Genomic DNA, 23,397 nt, shown 5'->3' with positions numbered 1-23,397 from the left:
CGACTGAGTCACCCGCTCGCTTGTCGCAACGCCCGGCCATTGGTCGCGGCAACGGCGCGTCGCGTAGCCCCGCCCCCGCAGGCCGGAGGGCTATAAAATCCGCGCCGGCGCCTCCTCTGCGCCTTTAGCCCCAGGTGTCTGAGAGGAGAAAGATGCATCGACTCCGCTCACGGGCCTCCACGGGGATTTCTGCCTTCGCCGCCGGTTCACCCTCCGTCTGCTTTCGCCAATCACCTCCGCTGCCCCGGCCCGGGAAGTCGGCCTCGCAGAGGCGTTGGAGTAAAAAGCGATCCTGCTCTTCCATCGGCTGATTGTCGCTGATTCCCGGGCGGGGGGGAGCAGAGAGACCGAGACCCGGAGAGGGGCCGCGGGAGCCGAGCCGAGCGCCGCTGCGACCATGCCCAAGCCTAAGAAGCGGGGCAGCAACCACCAGCGCGGAGCCGGTGAGCGCGGCCGGGCCGCCGGGCGGGGGCTCGCAGCAGGCGGCCTCGCGGGGCGCGGAGTTCACCCGACGCTTCCCGTGGCCGCCGGGGGCGCGGTCTTCGCCGGAGGGAGAGGCCGCAGCCGGCCGGGCCGCTCCGGCCGTCTGTGCCCCGACTCCCTGCGGGGCTGGTGGGAAAGGCGGCAGGACGGACAGGCGCGGCCGCGGAGCTCCCTGCGGGACGGAGCCGGAGCTGGGCACGGGCCGGACGGTGCCGCCGGGCTGACAGGAGCCGGCTCCGAAACCGCCACCTCACGCCGCTTGCGCGCATGCGCCCGGCGGCGCGGGCGGCCCCGGGGAGGCGGCGGGCGGCGGCCGTGCCTGGCGCCGCCGGCGGCCCGCAGCGCCCTGAGGACAGCGGCCGGCGCCGACCCCGCCGGCGGCCTTCTGGCCGCCGCGGTCGCGATTACCGCCCGGCTGGTCCTGGAGCAGCCCGGGCAGCCGGGCTGCGGCGGCGGAGGCCGGGCCCGCGAAGTGCGGCGGGCCACGGGCGGTGTGAAAGGCTCTGGGGCGCGTCCCCGGCACGCACAGCCTCCGGTGGCCACGCCGCTGCACCGCCGCCAGCGTGGGCCCTTCCGGGGCGTGGGGGGTGGCCGCTTGCTGTCGCTGCGGTATCTCTGGTGGCTGGGGTGGCTGTATGTCAGCGCATTGTGCTCCCAAAGGCTGCAGTATCTTTTTAAAACAAACAAACAACTTCTTAGCCTAAAAGAGGATATTGGAAAATAAACAATCTTCATACAGATCCAGCATGTGTGTAGCTGAGGTGCTGATGCCTGGTAGAATGGAGATTTTGTGGGGTGGTGAGAAATTTCGCTTCAGGCTAGCATAGCTGTGAGCAGAGTCTGCCTCTGTAGTATCAAACACTCAGGAAGTGACCAATTCACTGGGTCTGTCTGCAGCTGCTTTTATTTTAGTTTGTGAAGGGTTGGCAGTCTTTCTTGCCACTTCTCCCGTTGAACTTAACTGCTTGACATTACTAGAAGCAAGAAGGTAGCCGTGACAGGGCTCTGAGCTTCCAAGTTTCTTGGTCTGTGCATTGGCTAATGTTTGTGTTTTGTAACTATAGGAAACTTCAACGGTTACGGTCAGCGATACAAGCAGATGGTTTGCAGCTAAGACCTGCAAAACGTCTGAAGTGTGAATTTAACTTTATAGGAAAGCACTTGGACAGTAATCAACTCAAGGCTGATTCTGCCTCCATAAAAATGCTTTTTGGGGGTCTTCTTTGGGAAGCCTGCCTAAATCTGGCAAGTGTTGTGTACTGCCTTCTTAAATAATTTGTAATCAATTGTACCACAAAAAACGTAGGTGGAGGAGCAGAATTCTGAGTTCTGTAAATTGCATTTGGGAGCTGTTGGAGAAATGACAGTAAAACTATTCATTGTTAATCAACTTTAGTAGACGCAAATTAAGGGCTAGGATAGGACAATGGTAGAAATTACAGTAATATCGGGTCAAACTCCTCCAACTCTTCATGCTGTAACAATAAGTTACAGGTATGAAAAGTTGTAGAGATGAGCATTGGTGAACATAATACTGCTTTCTTCAAAAAGACTGAAGTTACTGAACTGAGGCCTTCTTGATCTTGAGAGGCAAAAATTTTTTCCCCCTGTTGAAGGATTTGATGTTCTGGCTTGTATTTGTAATTCAGTGTTAAAATAGGGTTGGACATTGCTGATACTGCACATACTACACTTAATCCCATAAATCCTGCCTTGAACTGGGTAATGTATGTTTGCCTAAATGTATAACTTATCCTGGCTTGAAGTCAGTCAAAACTGAAGAATAAAGATTGTATGGCAATTTTTTTAGGTGGCTCATCCTAACAGCTACATTAATATATAGACAATTTTTAAAGCATAGTCACAGGAAGTTGCATTAAGTTGAAGCTGTTTGTAGCAGGATCCTAAATCTAGAGTTAGGAGTTCTAGCAATACTTTGAAAACTAGGTGGGCTCTTTCCCACCATTCACAAACGATCTTCCAGAACAGAGCCAACGAAGTCTTCAGAACAGGTTGGAGTAAAAGACCTAGCAGTGGAAAGAAACGTGTTTTCTGCATCTGGGTCAGGGAGGGTGACTCTGTTGGGAGGGTTAAATTCTACTTTTGATGTTCAGATCTTCCTTTTGCATATGAAAAATGACCAAACTTTTGTATTCATCTTCCATTAAGGTGGTCAGCCCAGAAATGTGCAGCCTTTTAGTGATGAAGATGCTTCGATTGAAACTATGAGCCACTGCAGTGGCTTCAGTGATCCTGCTAGCTTCACTGAGGATGGTATATTCTTTCATTTATATCTATTAATCTTTTTAAAAACATAAGATCTGTGTTGACATAAGAGCTTAAGTGCTAGACTATAAGTAGCAGTAGCAAAACAATGACGTTCTGTTAAATGCTATATGATTGTTAATCTAGTGTCTGTTGTTTTCTTTAGTAAGAATATACTCCAGGTTTCATGAGCCTCTCATGAAACTATTAGACTTCTTGCTATTAGAATTATACAGTGCCAACTTTTGGAGATAGTAAGAATTTCAAGGTGCATTAGAAGACATTGATTTTAATAACACATAATTGAGGTCGTAAGAACTGCAGAAGAGTTTGGGATGGAACATTTGTCTGTTTTGAACTAGAGTTGTGCTTGGTCTCCACTACCGTCTCTGCAATCTGGGCTGCTCTAATGTCATTTTGTTGGGAGGAGGGGACCTGAAAGCCTGCTACAGGGGGATAAGGCAGGGAGCCTTCCCTGTGGATACTTGCTACTCTTAACTGAGCTGCTGTTGCAGGGGCATCTGAAGTGACGCCAGACAGGGCAGGCTGCTTAGACAGTACGGACTGCATCAGCAGTGAACACTCTGCTGTACTCCAGGCATAGATGTAGTGGACTGGATGAAAACATGTTGCTGACAGGATTGGCTGATGGGCGTCAGCTGTAGCAAATTTATGTAAGACTTGATTTGCTCCCTGATTCATTCCTGGCACATGTAAGAAGCAGGTATAGAAACAGCACAGCTGTATCAATAGATCGATTTTTATAAAGTATTTTAAGGGGCAGTTTGATGTAGCAGTCTTAACGCTGTTCTGTTGCTGTTATACTGAGCAATTCTGTAGCTATTGTCTATATGTTAAACTGATTTCTTATTAGTATTAAAAATGTTAAGTGTTGGATACTACTGTGTCTGCTAATAAAATGTATATCAGTAGGACTAAATTATTTCCTCTGGATTAGGGCCTGAAGTTGATGAAGAAGCCACTCAAGAAGACTTAGAATACAAATTGAAGGGATTTATTGATCTTACGTTGGACAAGAGGTATAGTATGAAGCAACACATTCATACATTGTTTTCTGGCTTCCTCTGATATAATAAAGGAAATACGCATCAAACTTTTTTATATGCTTACTGAAATGACAATTATTTTGTGCTGGGGAGGACCTTTTCTTCTGTATCTGAAAAGACCTTTCTCCCTCCACCAAGTTTTTGGATAAGTGAGAGTCAGACTTTCCTTTCCTAATAGCTTGAAGTAGAGTGACTTTATTTCTAGCTTGGTGTATGATGAACTCTGTCTCCAACCTAAGTTTCTCTGTCCTTAAGGAAGGAGGCAGTTCATAGCATTTCATACTTCATAGTGCTATTGTGGGTTACTCTCCTGTTGGGCACAGACAAAGATATAAACTATCATAAAAAACAAAAGCTAAGCTTTAACTGATGTGTGCTGATTTCAGGAGGTCTTCCTTCTCTCTTCTAACAGTGCAAAGACAAGACAAGCAGCTCTTGAAAGTCTGAAAAGTGCTTTTTCTTCTAAAATACTATATGAATTTATCATGGAAAGGAGAATGACGCTAACTGATAGCATTGAACGCTGCATAAAGAAAGGTAATTAACATGCTTCCTATTTGAAAGCAATAATCCCCATGAAATAGCTTATTGTTTAAAAGGACTTAAGACTGTGAGGCTTCTCTAGTATTTTATAGAGTGCTTAATTTAGTTATGTTAACAACATTCCTTTTTTTGAGTCTAGATGTAATAGTTTAACTGACCTAGAAAATTAACTGAAATTATGTTCTGTCTATTGGTTTCTGAATTTCCACTTGCAAGTTTTCAGACTGATTATCTTTAAAGGGAGGAAGCAATGTCCAAGGTGATTACTCATCACAGCATGTTAATCTCCAGGTAAGAGCGACGAACAGTGTGCAGCTGCTGGACTGGCTTGTCTTCTGTGTGTGCAGATGGGGTCAGGAATTGAAAGTGAAGAGATTTTTAAGACCCTTGGTCCAGTTCTGAAGAAGATTGTCTGTGATGGAACAGCCAGTATCCAAGCCAGACAGGCTGTAAGTATAAAATATTTATTTGTCAGGCAGGGGCAGAGGGTAGCTTTTAACCAGTTCACTATTGTGTAATCCAGAACTAAAGGTTACTACACTAGTGTAAACTCATAATGTTGACTTATGCTCTGAATGATGCGTAGCAGGTTTCACTGGCTTAAGTGCCAACTAAAGGTTGAATGTCATCCTCCTCTTCAACCTGGGAACTTCCTTAAAAAGATGTTAGGTCTCATACTGTGCCAAGCGTCTTAACTCACTGTGTTGCAGTCTCCTTACTGCAGTTCTGAGGCCTGACTGAACAAATGAAAAAATTTTCTAAAAGGAAAAAATTTTGGTTTTAGAAAAAAATGAAAGTTTTCCCACTGAGTGATGTATCTGTATCTTCCCACTTCCTGTATTACTTTTAACTTCTTTAACAGCAGAGGAATGTTAATTAGTCAAATATATTTGCATCAATGATAAAATTACATATAGCAGATGTAGAACTACATACTTGATATTTTCATGCTACCATACTATTCTGTTTTTCACCCAGTCATCCCATCTATGTATCATCAGTATACTTGAAATATTGACTAAAGACATTCTAAAGCTCTTGCCAAGAGTTTTGTTGTGGGGTTTTTTTTTTGTTTGTTTTTAACTTCAGAGTTCTAACTAACATCCTCCAACTCGCCTTTATCATTACATAGCTGGTTACATCTCCTATTTTAACTCAAGCTGTGTTACAATAGATACTGTCAGCTGGAAGAGGAGGTAGTATTAGTCCAACAGCAGTTCTTTCTATAACAAACAAAAGCTATTAAAGCTTGTCCTGTTTTAAGTGTAGTTTTGAGTCCTATGTGGTTAGTGCAAACATCACTTTCAAACATTTTTTTCTTACTCTTTGTAAGAGGAGGCTGAGTATAATACAGAGGATAGGGAAGAGAAGTGTAGGACCTTGCAGTAAAAGTTGGAAAGTGCCACGAAAGGCTCTTGAAGTCCAGTATTTTTGTGACATTTAATTGTAATAGTGGGCAGAGGGGGGGAAATAACTTCCCACACCTGTGAGTAAATATCATATGTCCATTACTGTTTATCTGCATAATTTCTGCTAGTGAATCCTAGAGGGATTTAAAATTATTGTGTGAAAGGAGTGCTCCATGTAGCTTTTTAGAGGGGCTTTGTAAGCTATATTAAATAATACAGCATGAAAAGTGAAGGCTTGCGAGTAGCATATGTTGTAGAATCATCCTGAGAGCAGAGGGGAACTGAGAGCTAACTGTTACAAGGTAGCTGAATTAAACAGTGTTGAAGACTTCTACTCTGCTAAGGTGTTAATCTCACCTTTCCATTACTGCAGATGTTGAATTTCAGGGGTCAAAGTTTGAAGATTTTGTCAACAGTAACATTAATGTCAAATACTGACACTCTTTTCTTTTGTGTCTAGTGTGCAACCTGCTTAGGGATTTGCTGTTTCATTGTCACTGATGACATCACGGTGAGGATAAATAATATTTCTTTTTGTTGCTGTTAATAAATTGACAATATGAAAATGTGTGAATCTTAAGCTACTTCCTTGATCTCTTTTGCCCTGTTCAGGAACTGTACTCAACTATGGAATGCCTGGAAAACATCTTCACAAAGGCCTATCAGCGAGATAGAGACACTAATGGTGTATCAAGTACCCATAATACTGTGCTTCACATCAGTGCTCTCTTAGCATGGACACTGTTGTTGACCATTTGTCCAATGAATGAAGTGAAGAAGAAAATTGAAATGTGAGTATCTTTCTTGGAAAACAAAATTTGTAACAACTGTTTTTATATGCAATGAAGCCGTGTTGATAAAATTTACATCTTAATGAAATGCAACTTACTCCTTAGGCACTTGCATAAACTTCCCAGTCTGTTGTCTTGTGATGATCTCAACATGAGAATAGCTGCTGGAGAAACATTAGCCCTTCTGTTTGAACTGGCACGCGAAACAGATGCTGTAAGTAGATGTCAACAGCTAAATTTTCTTGCATTGGGATAATGACATGACAAATTCTTTAACTGTGTTTCATAGCACCTTGGGTCTCAACAAGTGGTACACAATTCACTGGGTTATGCTCTTTGTAATGAGTCTGCCCCAATCTGAGTGGGTATAGCAATGATTCACAGCAATTTAGCTGTCATTTTTACACTGATTTCCATGTTGCAAAACAGGACCAATATAACAAAACACACCAAACAGTACTGAAGAGTAACTAGAAATGCAAGCTTTAAAATATAAATCCAACACCAGCTTAAAAAAAAAAATATCCCTGGAGAGATTCCAGGATAAAGCAGCATTGTTTACTGTAGTAGGAACACTCATTAGATACTTACGCAGACAAGTTCCAGTGACTTGCAACCTGCACAATGCTGCCCCCACAGCTAAAAATCTATTTTTCAGTAGAAGCCATGTTGATTTTTATTATTGTTTTTTCAGTATCTTTATTTAGGTACCTTGAGAAAAATAGCTAGTATTGCATGAAGGTTTCACAGCATTTGTGACTATTTTAGTCAGTTGAGGACTAGCCAGTCAATTTAAGGGGGCAGATTTTTAAAGGATTTGCATAAATTTTGCACAGATACCAGTATTGGTACATTTGGTGAGATTTCTTAGGGTTTGCTTTTGAGTTGGGTGAGGTGCAAGCTTATCCCTCACACAGAGCTAAACTTGCCTCTACATTCCCCAATATGCCTTACTAATTTCTGAACTGTTTTTTTGACAGCACTGAAGGAAACAGCCTCCACTTACCCATGGCACAATTTGGGAGAGCTGCCTGAATGGCTCCTAGCTCGATCAAGGCTGCTGTGCTTTGCCAGAACACTGTCCAAAGTGAAAAGATAACTCCAGTTGAGTCAGGATACAGGGCACACTGACATGCATAATCTGAAACAATAGGCTGAGACTTCTGTGTAATTGCAAACAGTAGGGATTGAGTCTCTTGGCTATGGAAGCCAACTTTGAAAGAAAAAAAAAAAAGAGGGAGAGACCAGAACTTGATACTTTATTTGGCCAAACTGACTGCAAGTAACTAAAATCCTAAAATGCACTAAGGAATGAGACTATTCCCTAAACTTCTTATGTTGCATTGAGGAAACGCCCCTTTAATCATTAGAAATTATTCTCTTTGGATCCTTAACGATAATCGCAGATTAAAAATGCCGTTTAATGTGTTTTGCCTTTGACCAGTTTCTTTCAAAAAGCGTGCAGTAAACTCAGCCTAGTTGGTTGACATGACAAAACATTCAGATTAAGAAAACAAAAACCTGGTTTTACGTAAGTTTACATATATTCTTACTAATCCAGGTAAACTACTCCTGAATTAGTAAATGGAGGGGAGAACATACTTCCTGCTAAACAATTATACATTACAGTTTACTTGGAGGCTTTTGTTAAGCATTTTTTTAAACCTGCTTTCTAATTTTTCACCCCATACAAGACTTATCACTAAATATTCCATACTGTCAGTCTGTGTCTCATGATCCATCTCCAGCAGCATGAATTCTGTGCTGATAACCTGAAAGTGCCCTCAGCTTGTTGACAGGAGTGGCAGCCAGGTTCAGCAGATCGCTTAGGTAGTTTGAGTCCCTTGGGATTATGGAGCAGAACAGACTGACAGGTATATGCACACACTGAAGGAGCTGTACTGTTTCATGTGGCTCTGACTACCAGAATAGAGTTTGATAGTGTCCTCCTTGGGTAAATTGGATGCTGTGAATTTGTTCTTACTGGCTTAAATGCTGCAAATGGAGCTGCAAATGGAACTACACGGAATTAGTGCCATCTCTGTCTCTTTAAATAACAAAATAACATGTAGTAGAGGTCTATGTACCCAGAATTTGGAGAGATCCTTTTTTCTATTTGCAGGGAAAGCTGCTAAGGCCAGAAACTAAACAATAATTAAAAAAAAATTTTTTTTTTACTAGGATTTCTTTTATGAAGATATGGAACTTCTAACAGAGAAACTAAGAGCTCTGGCTACTGATGGAAACAAGCACCGAGCCAAAGTAGATAAAAGAAAGCAGCGATCTGTCTTCAGAGATGTTCTGCGAGCTGTTGAGGTGATTCTTTTGTCTCACTTTGAATGTCTGGATTGTAACTATGTAGTGTACAACTTGATGAAAATGGTTTTATTATGAAATAGAATTACTGTTTTGGTGAAAGCAACAGGAAAAATTATTTTAAATGAGATTTTAAGCTGATCACTTAAGTGAAATATAACTGCTTTTTTACAAATGTAGAACAAAAAAGTCAAACTTTGTTTATTTTGCTCCAAACTTGACTTGCATATTGAAGAGTTGTGTTTTATCTTTAAAGAAAGCTAAACATTGTGCTGTAGATACTGGATTCTTTTTTATTTTATACCGTGAGCAGATGTTTTTTCATAGAAAACTTTGTAGGGCACTCAAATTAATGTCCTGAAATTCTATGAAAAGGTTTATTGTAAAATCTCTTACTGAACTACTGTGCATAATAAACAAAAAGCAACTTGGGACTAAGATACATTTCTGAATGGCACCTCTGTCAGGGGCCAAAGAAGTGTTTGTGTATGATGGGGAGTTGTCCTAACTGTTGTGCTGTAATCTTCTGGTTTTCCATATCCAGATTAAGAGAACAATGCACAAAGCAGGACTCTAAAAATACTCTAAAAATTACTTGTGACGTAATTTATGAGTAAAGCCTCTAAGACAAATGTCAAACTTCTGTCACTTCAATGAATTATTTGTTATTTTACACCTCTCAAGCTGGATTTTTTTACTTGTCAGGTAATTACTTTTTACATTGCTGTATGGGTAAGACCAACTAAATATTAGTTGACACTCAGAACAGTTAAACGTCTCAGAAGTTAAAGAGAAGGCTTTGAAGTGAAGTCACCTTTGAGATTGTGTCTGTAGAAGAATGAGTCACTCACTAGCACTTGTTACGTTCCACTGTCACAAATGTAGCTCACTGCACTTGAAAGGTGGGGACTAAATGAGGCTTACAAACTGACTTAAAGGTTACTCCTGCACTCAGAACTGGTTTTTCTGGAGATAAGTCCAATTCTTAAAGCAATTTTAAAGATTAAAGTCAAGTGTTTGGTTTTTTAAATGCTTTTTGACTTGAACAATGTCAGCTTCAAGTCTTACGTGAGATTTAACTTTAGGTACGCATTGGTTTATGAACCAATACAATCTTTAGTATATGCATATTATATTATTTGGAAGGTTTTGGTGTGCCAGACCTATTAATGAAAATGAAGTTCATTGAGATATGTACAATTCCTAATACAAAAGACTGTTCAAATTAGAATTATATATGTTTCCTTTAATTTTGGATAGGAGCGTGACTTTCCTACAGAGATGGTTAAGTTTGGACCTGAGCGCATGTATATTGACTGCTGGGTTAAAAAACAAACTTACGATACCTTCAAGGAGATTCTGGGGTCAGGGATGCAATATCATTTGCAGGTGAGCTGCTGTGCCTCTCTGGCTTCTTTGTAGTAATTAAGTGTGAATTACAAAATCATGAGTAGAACTTGGTGAAATGATGGGCTTTGCATTAAAAGACATCACTTACAGAATGAACTACAGTGAGCTGGAAGTGTCTGGGTGAGCTGCTTCTGAGTTGTAGCCTGGGTGTGCTGGGTTAGCGATTAGAAGACTTCTCCAAGAAGTAAGAGATTCAAGCTGAATGTCTTCTTATCTGCAGGGTTTTTCCTGAATCCTTATGTTCTCTTTCAGCAGAGTGCTGTGGTCATCTGGCTGTAATAAAGGTGCATGCTTCTACCCTTCCTGTGCAAGCCTATAAAAAAGAATGTAAAGTTTTAGTCAAAAATAAGGAACACAACTTGGAGCCCAATGACAGCATTTCAGAAGGGAAGGGACCTTCTAGGAACTGGTTGTTTACTAGTCATCTGTTTAGATATGTAGCAGAAGCAGGAACTGTAGCTTAGGAATATATGTTCCCAAATAGCTATGATAATTGTAGGGTTAAAATCTTCAGTCCCAATCTCAACTGCCTTTTCTGCTGAGGGAGCCCAGACATGTAGCCCCTTTTTCAAATTCTACTTTCACAGCCAGATATCTTAAAATTGGTGTGTTGTGAAACCATACAAATCTTTGTCCACCTGTCTGATCTTGTGTGGAGGACGTAACAGAACAGTGTCTATAATCTTCTGGGACAAAAAAAGTCAAAGGGCGGGGAGTGCTGTCTCTGTCTTCTCAAGAGGGCAGTTTTAGTTCTTAGCCTTATTCTGATTAAATGAAGAGGTATTCCCTGGCTTAATGGCAAAAGATACTAAGAGTTGTGTCAAATTGCTGTTACGTATTGCTGGAATACTTGGTATTTAACAGTAGTGATCTTTGGAGACTTGATAATCAAAAGGAGAAACTGATCATTTGATGTGTTTCTTGTTTAGTCAAATGACTTTCTTCGGAATGTGTTTGAGCTTGGTCCACCAGTAATGCTAGATGCTGCAACTCTTAAAACAATGAAGATATCCCGTTTTGAAAGGGTAGGTTGTTGCACCTTCATGTGTTTACTTCATAGGCTAATATTTCTCCTGCGTTAAATAGTATTCCAAACATGCACTTTAGAAGCTGTCGTCTTTAAACTTGTCACTTCAGTACTAACAGTGTCCCATATCATCCTGAATAAAACCAAACCTTGCTTGCATGTGTCTTTGAGCTTGTTTCAGATTTTCCACTGGGCATGTGCCTGCTTACTGCTTTTCCCCCCAAGGGGGTCTGAGGGTTGACTTGGTTGCCGATGGGTACCAGATTCATGCTCCATGCGTGTGAAAATCAGGCTCTCATAAGAGCTATAGGTTTTTGGGTAGGGACCTACAGGAAACTACAGAAACTGAGTCTTTATAAAGACAGTATCCCCAACTCTCCACTGTGAAACAGGCAGTAGGAGGATGACGTTGTTCTGTTGGTTGTGAATGTTCTCATCCCACGTATGAACAAGTTGAGGAACAGTGCTGCCAAGTTTAATCCAGGGGGCAAACTTAATCTGCATTGTGTCTGTACGATGTTTAAGACTGACCAGCTTCCGGAATTGCTCCTTTCATTTTAATATCTATATATATATATATATTTAAAAGAAACTTGGACTGTATAAGAATTTGCCTTTGGTGCAAAGACAATATACTATCAATTTCAGAAGGCCTACCAATTTAATTCAAAGATTAATAAAAATGTTTTTTCAGCTGTTTGTTAACATAAAGTCTTTAAAGGACATAAGCCTTTGGAACATCTGTGATTAATTTTTTTTTTATTTTATTTTGTAGCACTTGTACAACTCTGCAGCATTCAAGGCTCGGACAAAGGCTAGAAGTAAATGCCGTGATAAAAGAGCAGACGTGGGGGAATTTTTCTAGATCTCCTTTTCCATGGGGTTCAATTTTCATAATTAAAATAGATTTGTAACCTTTAAATTAATTTTATAATTTCTGTAGTCACAGCTTGCACTTGTGCACAGGGATATTGTATAGAGTCTGTAAATATAATGCATGTTGTTGCTTAGTTGCATATACCCTGTATATAGATTGACTTATGATTGGGTGCAGGGATACCTTATAACACTTGCATTAGATGCAGCATGTTCCAAAGGTTGAATATATTGTGACTGCACTGTTAAGTGGGGTGGATAACTGTAGTCAAATGCTGTCTGTCAGATTGGATTCCTTACTTTTTATATAAAGGTAAATTAAATGAATTAATTGACCAAGTTAATTGAAAAGATGAACTTGTTTGTGTTATTTTAGTAACTTTATAAACAAAAGACAAAGAAATGGTGGACAAAGAAATTTCTACGTAGTATGACTTTATCCTGGAGGGGACTATGAAGTTCAATTACCTTCACTTACAGTGAAGCAGTGAATGACAAATACTTGCCTCAATGTAAAATAAAACCAAGATTCTCCTGTTCTGAAATTGGGTGTTTAATTTGGGGAATAAAGATGTTTCTCACTGCTTGCTTCTGTGTAAAAGTGATTACTACATGAATGGGAAGCTGAAACACTAGCAAAACCTTTAGGTTGAAACACATTGGTTTGTTTGCCTGTTCAGCCATGTGGTTGGGTTAGTCTCAATGCTTTAGTAGATGCTATAGGAAACTGTACCTTGCTGTGTTTCAAAGGTATATCTTATTTACATATGGTCTGCACAACAGCCTACTGTTGATTTGCCATCACTTCTGTAATGGCCAACTGTTTTCTAGTTCTGGTACTGCAAAACACCTTGTCCCTTACCTTACAAGAGCCATTGCAGCTGCCCTGTTCTTGTTGTGTTGAAAACTCCTCTTACCCTCAGGTTCTGGCTTTAGAGGGCTGAAATGTGCCATTAACCGAGGACTGTCTGTCTTGGGGATGATGGAGGGGGTTATGTAATAAGGACACTAAAACCTGGATAGCTGGAGCTTCTGAACCAGAAGATCAAAAAGTGCTTGTTAAAATAAATATTCTTAAAACTAAAGGTCAAGTTATCAGCAGCAGAAGTAAACCTTACACCCAAACAAACCCCACCCCCCACCCTGAAAACTACTGCTTGCTGTGATAAGGGAAAGTTTGGTTTGTTTTTTTGAGTTTCAGATTATAGCAGAACCTATTCCAGAAAACCCATATGTGCTAATTAGCTGTACCTACTAACTTTTTTTTTTCCTCTCTCAAATAATGCATTATGTAAGAACTTGTTTGGCTTATGAAACTGATTACGTAGACTACACCACGGCCTTCAACTGAAATTTGTGCCATGGTTGACACGTGTTGTCGGTGTTTGTCATGCAAGTGGAGAAGAAAGTTCTGATCCTTGAACAAGCTGAAGCTGGCTGCCTGTGCTTGCCCAGCCTGAGCTCTTGCCCCCTTTGGTCTAAACTGTTCCCACAAGCCTGCTGGTCTCTCCCATGGCTTCTGCATGGTCACCTTCAGCATGCTTTGCTAGTGTAAAGTTAGCACTTGCAATAGCTTCCTGTCCTGCCGGTGTTTTGCAAAATTGCTTTCCGCAGCACCTCCTGGCAGACAGCCGAGCATGTGGTTGCCTTTTCCCCCATTACACTGTAGCTGCCAACCACAGAGACCAGGGTGGCTTCCAAGGCTGTCTGAGGGGAGACGGGCTGTTTTGCTGCTCTCCAGAGAGCTGATGGTTTGTAGACCACCTCAAGCTCAGGACTTGAGAGGCTGGGGTCCTTCCAATTAGGTTGGTGTCGGGAATCTTTTAGGAATGCAGGTGAGATTTTTTTTATCTATCTGGCTTGCACAGCCTTGTTTGGAGGGAGGACTTCTAGGAGACCCCTGCAGAAAGGGAACAAGCTTTGTTATGTCCGTGTTACTGGTGCAGCTACTCAGACTGGGCAGCAGCAGAGCTTGTCAGCTTGGGCTGGGAAACTATGAGTCAGAAGGTGTATCCTCTCTGTTGTTTCTTGAAAGAAAAATATACTTTTTGTCAGTTTAAAGGGGTTCAAAATTTTAGACTTACAGAATGGCTTCAGAGAGGATCTGTTGTTTTGAGCCGTGGTCCCTCGACGTAAGCATCCGTTGCCTGTCGTTGCAGTGTGCCGCAACATTACGTTCTGCAATATCGGTGAGAAAAAACTAGTGATCAAAAAAACTACCTGCGAAGGAGCAATTACCAGTACTCACAAACAGTTCATCAGAATTTCTGCTTTAAACAACTAACGATGCTGGACAAATTAGTCCATCCCATAATACTGTCCCACTTGAATGTGTAAGGTGTGTTGGAAAAGGAGAAAAATACCCTGTTTTTTCTAGTCTATGCTTTTAAAGTACCCGTGACTGCAATACTGTAGATATGACTCTCTGCATAGCAAACTGGTTACTCAGCTACAGTGTTATAGATACGACTCTTCTGCATAGCAAATGAATTTTTAAAAGGCATCATAAACCAAAAGGTTAGTGAAATATTGATCATCAGTAACAAACCTCATTCTCCATGATAGGATATTATCGTAATGATTCCAATATAATAAAAAAAAGCTGTGTATGTGCTGATTTCTTTTTAAACAGATCAATATTGCGAAGTCAGTATGCTTAGCCAAGATGAACTCTAAATATAGATTGAAAGGGACAGTGTTTCATAGCTGCCTTCATGGGTCCCGCAGGAGCTGACAGGTTCCTATGGGTCTAAAAGTAGAGAGGAGTTTTCTTCAGCTGATTTTCACTGTCTGATTTCTTCTGTACTGGCACATTACCTGAACACGGTTATGTTGTAAGTAACATTTCATTCTTCTGGGTTTTATTTCCTTTTAGACTTGATTGTTTTCCTTTTTTCTGTGAAGAATTTTCAGTGTGTTCTCACACTAAGTTTGGATTTTACCACAACTTAAGGAGAAATGATGCATGAGGAAAAAAGTCTTCAAGCAAGGTTAAAGTACAAGACAGAGTGACTCCAAAACCCGCAATGTTTAGATTGGTTTGTTGGGAAAATAATCAAGACTTCTGGCCAGGGACACTGATGTCTGTATCCTCTCTCCTTTGTTTGGCATGTCAATGGAATCAAACAAATGTAATATAGACTTTGTTGAATTAATAATGGTTATCTTCACTGAGGTTATATGCACAGTGATTAAATCGGTTTTAAATAATTAACAATGCAGAAACATATAATTCATAATATTAACAAATCAAAGGTACATTTATTACAGCTCAAGTTGTTAAGAAGAGTCTTCCCTGAAGTTGCAGGGAGGTATTAATCAAAATACGCAAGAGAAACAACTCCTCTTCAGAAGTTAAAAATAACCAAAAGCCTCTGTGCACGAGGTGGTAACTTTTAGCACGCCATTGTTGGAGCGCAGGGCTCCGTAACGACTGCAGTTGGCCACGGATGTGCTTGTGGGCAGACAGCAGAGCCAGCGCTGGTGGGGACGCGGCTCGCCAGCCGTGCTGCCTGGCACCACACGATGTTCTAGGGGAAGGAAAGTGGACGCAGCCATCTGTCCTGAAGTTACTGCTGCATGCCTAAAAGTCATACGCTAGGTAAGGGTGATCACTGCTATGCCAGCTTTTCTACCTTATCTTTGTATTTTGCAGAAACAATTCTGAACAGAGAAGAAATTAGCTGTAATCTTTTCTTACACTCTATTAAATAGAACGATAAAAGTATACCTGCAGGCCCATCTATCCCAACTATCAGGAGAACAAGCCCCGTTGTCAGAAGTGACTGAAGCACTTTCAGTCTTCAGGCTTATTGAAGCTCAGTGAATGTCTACGTGGCTGTGTGCTCAGATTTGGGCGAATTATGACAATGATCTTCTGTATCTGGTTTGATGAGGGAAAAAATGGGTCTTTTCTGTAAACGCTCAGGCCTGTATTCCTCAAACTTCAGGTTGTCAATTGAAGTGCTAGATTAGGAATCTGGTCACACTGTGTTCTCTTGCTTGAAGAGGGAGAGGGCAATTCAACCCATCTAGGATTCACCCTCACGTGCTTAACACTCTCCATCAACAGGAGGTTTGCATCCCGTGAAATGCTGTTATGTTTGGCAGATGATAGATAAAATTGAACTTGCAAGCTTTGCTAAAATACTAAATGGGTAAGATGTATTCAAAGTCTAAACTAATCTCTGTGAGCTCCCTTCTTACATTCACTAGCAAGGGAAAGGCATCTTTAGACTGCAATTGTAAGGTCAAAAAGACCTATTTTAGAATAAGAGGAATATTACCAGGAGGTATTTTTCTTCAATAATTAGGGAGTTTTCAGTGATCAGGGTAGTCTAAGATACCTAATTAGAGCATCGGCATCTCCTTATGGCTAGAACTGTAATTTGTTTCTAGAAGACATTTTTTGAATCAGAGTAGCATAAAGAAAATGAAAAGACTGTTAAAGGATAATGTGCAATCCATAGTGCAGCCTGGTTAGGTATTGCTTCTTTTCTATATGTAATCTTCCTTCATAACTGTATTTATATAAACAATCATTCAATGAGTTCATGCACCCAGACTCTGCAGAGAAGCTGTTTTTGCTGATTGGGCCCCATCCAGTGCTTTTTTTAAGGCAAGGAGTATTAGTCTGAACAAAAGGCTTTGCCATCAGGTTTTAATTTGTCCAAAACTAGCATTTACATGAACTAGAACCACATTAGAAGACTATGTTTTGCTTTATTTTTCACAAATAATAACTTTACAGTGATATTCCAAGGTGCATAAGCAGACCCAAATTCTTGCTGCTTCCCTCCTACGTCTGTACCTGCATTCTCTGTCTTATCTCTGAATTAAGTATTTGATGCTGAAAGCAGAGGACCTGAGTGACATCCTTCCTGATGGTGTTGGTGAAGGTTTGGCTTTCACTGTGGTCACCCTTCATCTTACCAAGTACCCACCAAACCAAAAGGGTCATACAACTAAATAACTAACATTCAAATCAATGCTGAAGCCAGTCAAACAGATTTTCTCCTTCTCTCTTTCTTCACACACACATATATATAAATACACACACACACACACACATATGCATAAGTATACATACACATATGTAGGTATACATAGATGTGCACAAACACAATGTAGAAATGAAATATTATTCTCATCAAAGATCTCCAAGATTAAACAAGTGCTGTGTACTGCATTACACTTGCCTTCAAGTGGGCTAGTCCTTCAAATCTCTTTATTTTAAGGGCTGTTAAGGCTGCTCAGCATTTCCTTAGATCATGACACCAACTACTACCAGTTATTTTGCATATCCATGTTTTAAATTACCTTTAATATTATTATTTCTTTTAGATACAATGGAGATGCCTTCCTTGGAAATTAACCTGCCCGATACTCATGAAGAAGGAAAACTTTATGTAGTCGATTCCTTAAACAACCTAAACAAACTAAACGTTTGTCCAGATGGATCACAACGTGCACTAGGTACGTATGATAGATGATGCTTTGTGGTTTTCTATACATACAGTTGGCCATCAAAAGCGAGTTGCATATGACATTTGAAAAGACTGACCACATTGTGTTGCACTGATGTCAACAGCCCAATAGGCCTATATGTATATGTCAAGCTCTCTACTGAAAAATAGAAGAAAAAGATTGAAAATGGCATAATTTAGGTCAGATTAATGGTTTAGCTGCTCCTGCTGAGTATTTCAGGTATTAGGTTCTTAGAAATCCCTGCATTTGGCTAGGGATTCACTGTCAAGCCTGAACTTACCTTCCATTTCCATTGGGATCCATGAGGTGATCGCTTGCAGGATAATTTCTCCAGTAATGCTCAATATACACCTACTACATGAACAGCATCATAACTTTTCATAAGCACTAAAATCCACATGTGGCAATAGAAGCAGCAGAGAATTTCTATTCATTCTTTTAAGGCTCATCTCCTAGGGACTCAAACCACTTATCTGAAATACCCCATGAGACTTTTAAGCATTTTAATTCACAGACACTCTTTACTTACAGTTTCAGATATGGGCTCTCACACTTCTACTGGTTTTATACGGCTTTTATCTTTCATTTGCTCATGGCAACAAGAATATTTTCACCCAGTGATAGCTACAACTTAAAACCTGGAGTTCTTCAGCAGCTTTCCACATGACAATATTTGAATCTGTTTTTATTTCCCTTACTATAACAGCAAATTTGACTGAAGAAAAGCTATAGAACAACAGATGTGTTTAAATGAGTTTCAGATGGCCATAACTTAATCATGATTCTAGTTACAGGATTTAAATGCCTTTCCAGTACTTCTGTTTCTGAGTCCTCTAACTTTTCCTAATGCAATGACTAGAGTGGTGCTGGTTTCTAGATTTAACACAAAGATGTTAGACATAAGATACTTAATTTTCATATGTAGATTATCTCAATATTGTCACTTCTACAAGTACAAAATGAGGCAATGGGATAAATCAGGTTTAACATCAAAGAAACTCTGCAATGCGGCTGTCTTGCTTTCTTTTGTAATTTTCATTGCACAGTATCATTTACTTTCCAGGTAAATATACAGGGTTCTCTGGGACCGTATAGGGTTCTGTAGAATAATCACATGCATACTCCTCCTTACATTTCAGCAGTAAATAAATGTAGCCTAACATGTATTTTTTGCATCAGTATGTAAAGTGCTTTGGCTCCTTGTAGGATTACTCCTTTTAACATACACTTTTTTTTTAAAAAAAAAAACCTTGAAGATTCTGTAGATATCTTATCCCCTCAGTTAAATATACAAAATGTATTTTTCACTGTCCCTATTCAGCAGCATAAAATTCTGGTTCTCTTGCCAGAAAATTAGTGACACCTGTGGAGTATTTTTCAAATTTTGATAAATACTGAATTCCTGTGTATTATCTATTAATAGTCTAGCAGATGCACAATTTGGTTTAAAAAATGATGTTTCAAGAGTGTTGCACTACACAGCAATCCTTTAGTTCAGCAGTTTAATATGGCCCAGCATAATCAAACACACTAGCAACCATGTTAAAAGCTATTTAAAATGTATATACCTTTTGATTGCTTTGGTAGCAGCCATGCAGCAATTTCTCTATGTTTTAGATAATAAAATGGTCCCACTGTTTGCAGTTTGGCAAGAACGTGTGTTCAGTGATTCCTCACAACACTGCAGTCTGGCACGCTCAGCCAGCTGAAATAGTAAGAAGTGTCCATTAGGCAGAGCAAGTACAGACCGCTTTAGAGACCTCCACTGATAGCTTAGTATGCTGGAGAGACAGCAGTAGCAGGCCCTCCCCATCCTTATTATTCTGTTTAGAAAGCAATATTGGTGCAGACACTTAGTATGTGATGCATTTGTTATGAATGCTATAGGAATAAAAATAACCCCCCCAACCCCAAATATTAAAAGGTATCAGCTTACCCACAGGTAGGAGGATGCTAAATGCAATAAAGAAAAGCAGAGGTATTCCCAGAGATCTCCTGTTAGCTCAGTAAATTGCTCAGTCCCAGGTTGGTTATTATTAAAGTGCTGTAATGGCACATGCAGCCTTCCCTCAGCTTTATCACTACGGGCTCAGTTGCAAAGACCTCAGAGATTTCTACCAGCTAAAATAAGAACACGATCTAGAAATATATTTTTCACAGATGCACACACTACTTGCCCTTTCAGAATGGCAAGACAGCAATTACAGGAGGAGAAATTACAGTAATTTGCACGTAATTTTAGTATATATGAGACTGACACCAAAATGAAATTACACTAGCTCCCTGCTACCCCCAAAACATAAAATAAAACAAAAATTTAGTAAGTTGTTAAAGTAGTATGTAAATTTGGGATTAAACAAATCTGGCTCAAGTGTGAATATTTTTTATATTCACATGAATTTCCTGATGGTGTTCCTTTGCCTTTATGTGTTCTCTTTAGGGCTTATTGCCACCTCTCATTTGATTGCAACTGTTTCTGAGAGAAACTATTGACTTTCCCTATATGCAACACATTCTTTAAAAAGCAATAAACTGCCTTGCCGCTCTGATTTGAAGGCAGCACAGCAACTACTTGTCCTTTTTCCCCCTCATGTGCTTGAAGGACAACATATGTAGTCCATGTGAGAATCTCTTCAATTTTTGACAATTTGGGAGGATATGTACCTCATTTTTTATTGGAATGAGACCAACAAAACCTAAAGAAGAGAAAGAATATTAAAAACATTTGTTTTAAGATAAAAAGCCAAGACCTGCATTCATCCTGTCCAACTTCAGGAGCTTAACTGAAGTGCTTAATTTGGGAAATTAATCACCTCAGGGATACTTCTATCATCAAATAGAAAAAGAAGCAAATCTAGAGGATGAATGTGTAGGATGAATCTGTATCCAGGTTTTCAAAATTATTTTTTCTCCTCTTTTTTAATTTTTCTCCTCTTTTGAAAAGGTTCAGTCCATTCAGGCCCTTAGAAAGCCTTCTGATGAAAACTTCATTGCAACCTTAGTATGTGTAAAACTGAGCTGTAAAACTCTGAACTGTAAAACAGGTCAACTTCAGCAAAAGTGTGTATTTCAACAACAGAAATATTTTTGTTGAGTATGTTCCAACAGCTACAACAGATGTATTAGTTTTTACAATTCCAAATTCAAGCTGAGCTCATAAAGTTGGTTTCTTTCCTTCTCATGCAATATGACAGGAAATAAGATCTGTTGGACAAACTTATGACATATTCTGCATCCTTTCATGAAGCCAGAAGCATTTTGTCATGTTTATCCTAACCAACCTTAACAAAGTTTGTCACCAAATGATTTGTCATCTCGTAACAGATGAGGAAGAGAACACTGGTGGTACTGGAGAAAACACCGCAGGGAACAACATAAGAAACCAGTGTTTGTTCTTCGTCACCTTTATTCTTACTTTGATCGTCAGTTTGGCGCTTGTTTCATTTGTAATAATCTTAATAAGTAAGTAAACCAACAGTGGTTCTTAAAAATGTAGGGTCAATTGGAAGAAGAACTTTGTTGAAATGCATGATGCTACTTTATAACGTGCTACTGGTGTATTTGCATGGTCAAAGGCTTTGGCTGGTTATGGGCAGTGGGTCTTGGTCTTGGGTGCAAAAGCACAGGCCTCTTCTCTCTGAGCTAAAGGCACAAATTTGTTCCTAGTGCAAAGGTTTCATGAGCTTCAACAGCTGTGAAGAATTTAGCTCAGCAGGGTTATACTGCATTGCTAAAAATGAAATACTGACTGGAAATTAAATTAAATTTTAAAGATGACAGTATGGTAGTGAGATACTTTGACAACGTGCCTTCCATTCCTTTCCAGATAAAACTCAGTAGTGGTGTCATTCCACTGAAACTGGAATTACACCCAGGATAACACTTAAATCAGGCTACTTGAAGAAAGACCTGAAGGTTGCCAGCTATGTACTGACAGAAATTGGCTTGGAACTAAGAAAATCATAAGAAAGAAAAAATTAGATGAGATATATCAAAACTGGAATGTAGCATTGAGTCTGTAGACATAATTACTGTTCTGCTTCGGCTGGACTGGTTGGGCTGGCTTAGCTAAACACATGGCTACAGGTGACCTTGGTTTATGGAGCCTTTGCCATCTTGGGGTTTTCTGGGCTGATGGTATTGAACAGAGTACAAGGTGCATTATTTTAACTTACAAGTCCATTTTGAATGAATTTGAATCCATGTGAAATCAAGATTTCTTTTACCCTATAGCAGAGAATTTGCTGGAGAATAGCAAATATCCTCATTTTCCTTTTTAAACAGGAAAACCCAACCCTTGACTGAATTTACTCAAATGCTCAAAGAACAGAATATCAGACAAATAAAGAGCACACAGGAAATTTTAAGTGGCATGACTGTAAAACCCTAATTAAAATATACTTGAATTCCAGATTTATTTAACAGGGAGCTGCTAAAAGTAGAGCCCTGGTATAGAAAAATGAGAAATGTGCCCCTCTAAGTGTAAAAATGGTAAAGTAATAGTGAAAAGGGATTAAAGGAATTTATCTGGGCTCAGGTTAGTGGAGGCCTATGGCTTTTGAAACTGATTTCCAGCAGTGTTTTAGATTATATTACAAACATAATCTCAGATTAGGTTTGCAATCCATAGATACAGATTTGCTTAGCACTGGAACTATTAGACTTAAGATTCAAAACCCACAGGTAAATTTTGTTAATTGTAGAAGGCCAGAATAAAAATAGCTCCAGAAGTGTACATGACAGATACTGCGTATTAGTGTTCCAGAGGAAACTGGCCTCTAAATGCCAATATTTGCAAGAATTTTCCTTTAATCTAAATCCTTTAGGAAATCAATTGATGCGGCTGTAGTCTGCTGTGTGTTTTAGTAATTGTACTTTTAGAAAAATACAGGTGCATATTGCCCAGAAACAGCATCGTGGAGCCCCTAAATAAGACATTTTCCTGTGGACACTAATGAAATGGATATACTCCTGAAGGCTACAAAATTTGTCTGAGTCCAATTTGATTTTATTACGCTGCACTAAACTGAATAAAACAGAAAATAAGCAATTAAAGAATATGGTGAGGAGGTAACTCCACCAGATGCATAACTTCTTATCATTAGGTACTGCAGTTGTTTTTCTGTTTAATATTTTTACTCATCATAATTCCCTACAAAATCCCACAGGAATGCAAGAGAGGGTAGTGATGGTTTTGACTTAAATGCTGTCAATTTAATGTGGTACATTTTCCTTTTCAAGTTCAAACTAGAAATGAGTTGGACCAAATATCAAGCAGACTAATATCTGAAAAGAAGAACATAGAAGAGCTTAAGAAAATGAACAATATTATATTAAAGCATCTAAATCAATCAGGAATTAAGGAAAAGGGGAGACACTTCTTCACACAGTCTCTTGATCTTCATGGTTACCTCTTCACTCATGCTGAGCTGAAAGTCCCTGGAGAATAGATCTTCTTTGGAATGAAATTCAGCATATTCGTGTACTCAGATATTTTCACATGTGGCACACAGGTTACTTAAACATTCTGATATGGTCACAGGAGCATTGGAAAAGCCATCTGAATGACAAAGAGTAGAAAAAAATATTTTATCCCGGTTTATGTGAATACAGATTTTGAAAAATAAGCCTGTATGATTTACAATAAATAATGGATTGTCAACAATTTTGGGCAAAAGCTCCAGATTCTCTGTACATTGTAAATTGCAGGGTTAAGGTCTTAG

General features: G+C 39.8%; 2 protein-coding genes across 2 annotated transcripts; both read left to right on the top strand.

The window, feature by feature from the left end:
• Nucleotides 1-397: 397 nt before the first annotated feature.
• On the top strand, nt 398-12,733 carry IFRD1 (interferon related developmental regulator 1; the record flags this gene model as incomplete). Its single annotated transcript, XM_081999919.1, has 12 exons — nt 398-443; nt 2,653-2,757; nt 3,707-3,788; nt 4,228-4,352; nt 4,650-4,807; nt 6,228-6,278; nt 6,380-6,558; nt 6,664-6,772; nt 8,740-8,874; nt 10,135-10,263; nt 11,214-11,309; nt 12,087-12,733. 12 exons carry the CDS (start codon nt 398-400, stop codon nt 12,174-12,176), a joined length of 1,305 nt encoding a protein of 434 aa, XP_081856045.1. The 3' UTR covers nt 12,177-12,733.
• A 4,802-nt stretch (nt 12,734-17,535) lies between these two features.
• Nucleotides 17,536-23,124, top strand: LSMEM1 (leucine rich single-pass membrane protein 1; the record flags this gene model as incomplete). Its single annotated transcript, XM_082014091.1, has 3 exons — nt 17,536-17,662; nt 20,999-21,136; nt 22,916-23,124. 3 exons carry the CDS (start codon nt 17,536-17,538, stop codon nt 23,122-23,124), a joined length of 474 nt encoding a protein of 157 aa, XP_081870217.1.
• Nucleotides 23,125-23,397: the final 273 nt, after the last annotated feature.

This window comes from Phaethon aethereus (genome assembly GCF_964289735.1).
Source record: "Phaethon aethereus genome assembly, chromosome: 1".
NCBI classification, from domain to species: Eukaryota; Metazoa; Chordata; class Aves; order Phaethontiformes; family Phaethontidae; genus Phaethon; species Phaethon aethereus.
The sequence above is the reverse complement of the archived record's forward strand: the minus strand, read 5'-3'. Positions and strand labels throughout refer to the sequence as shown.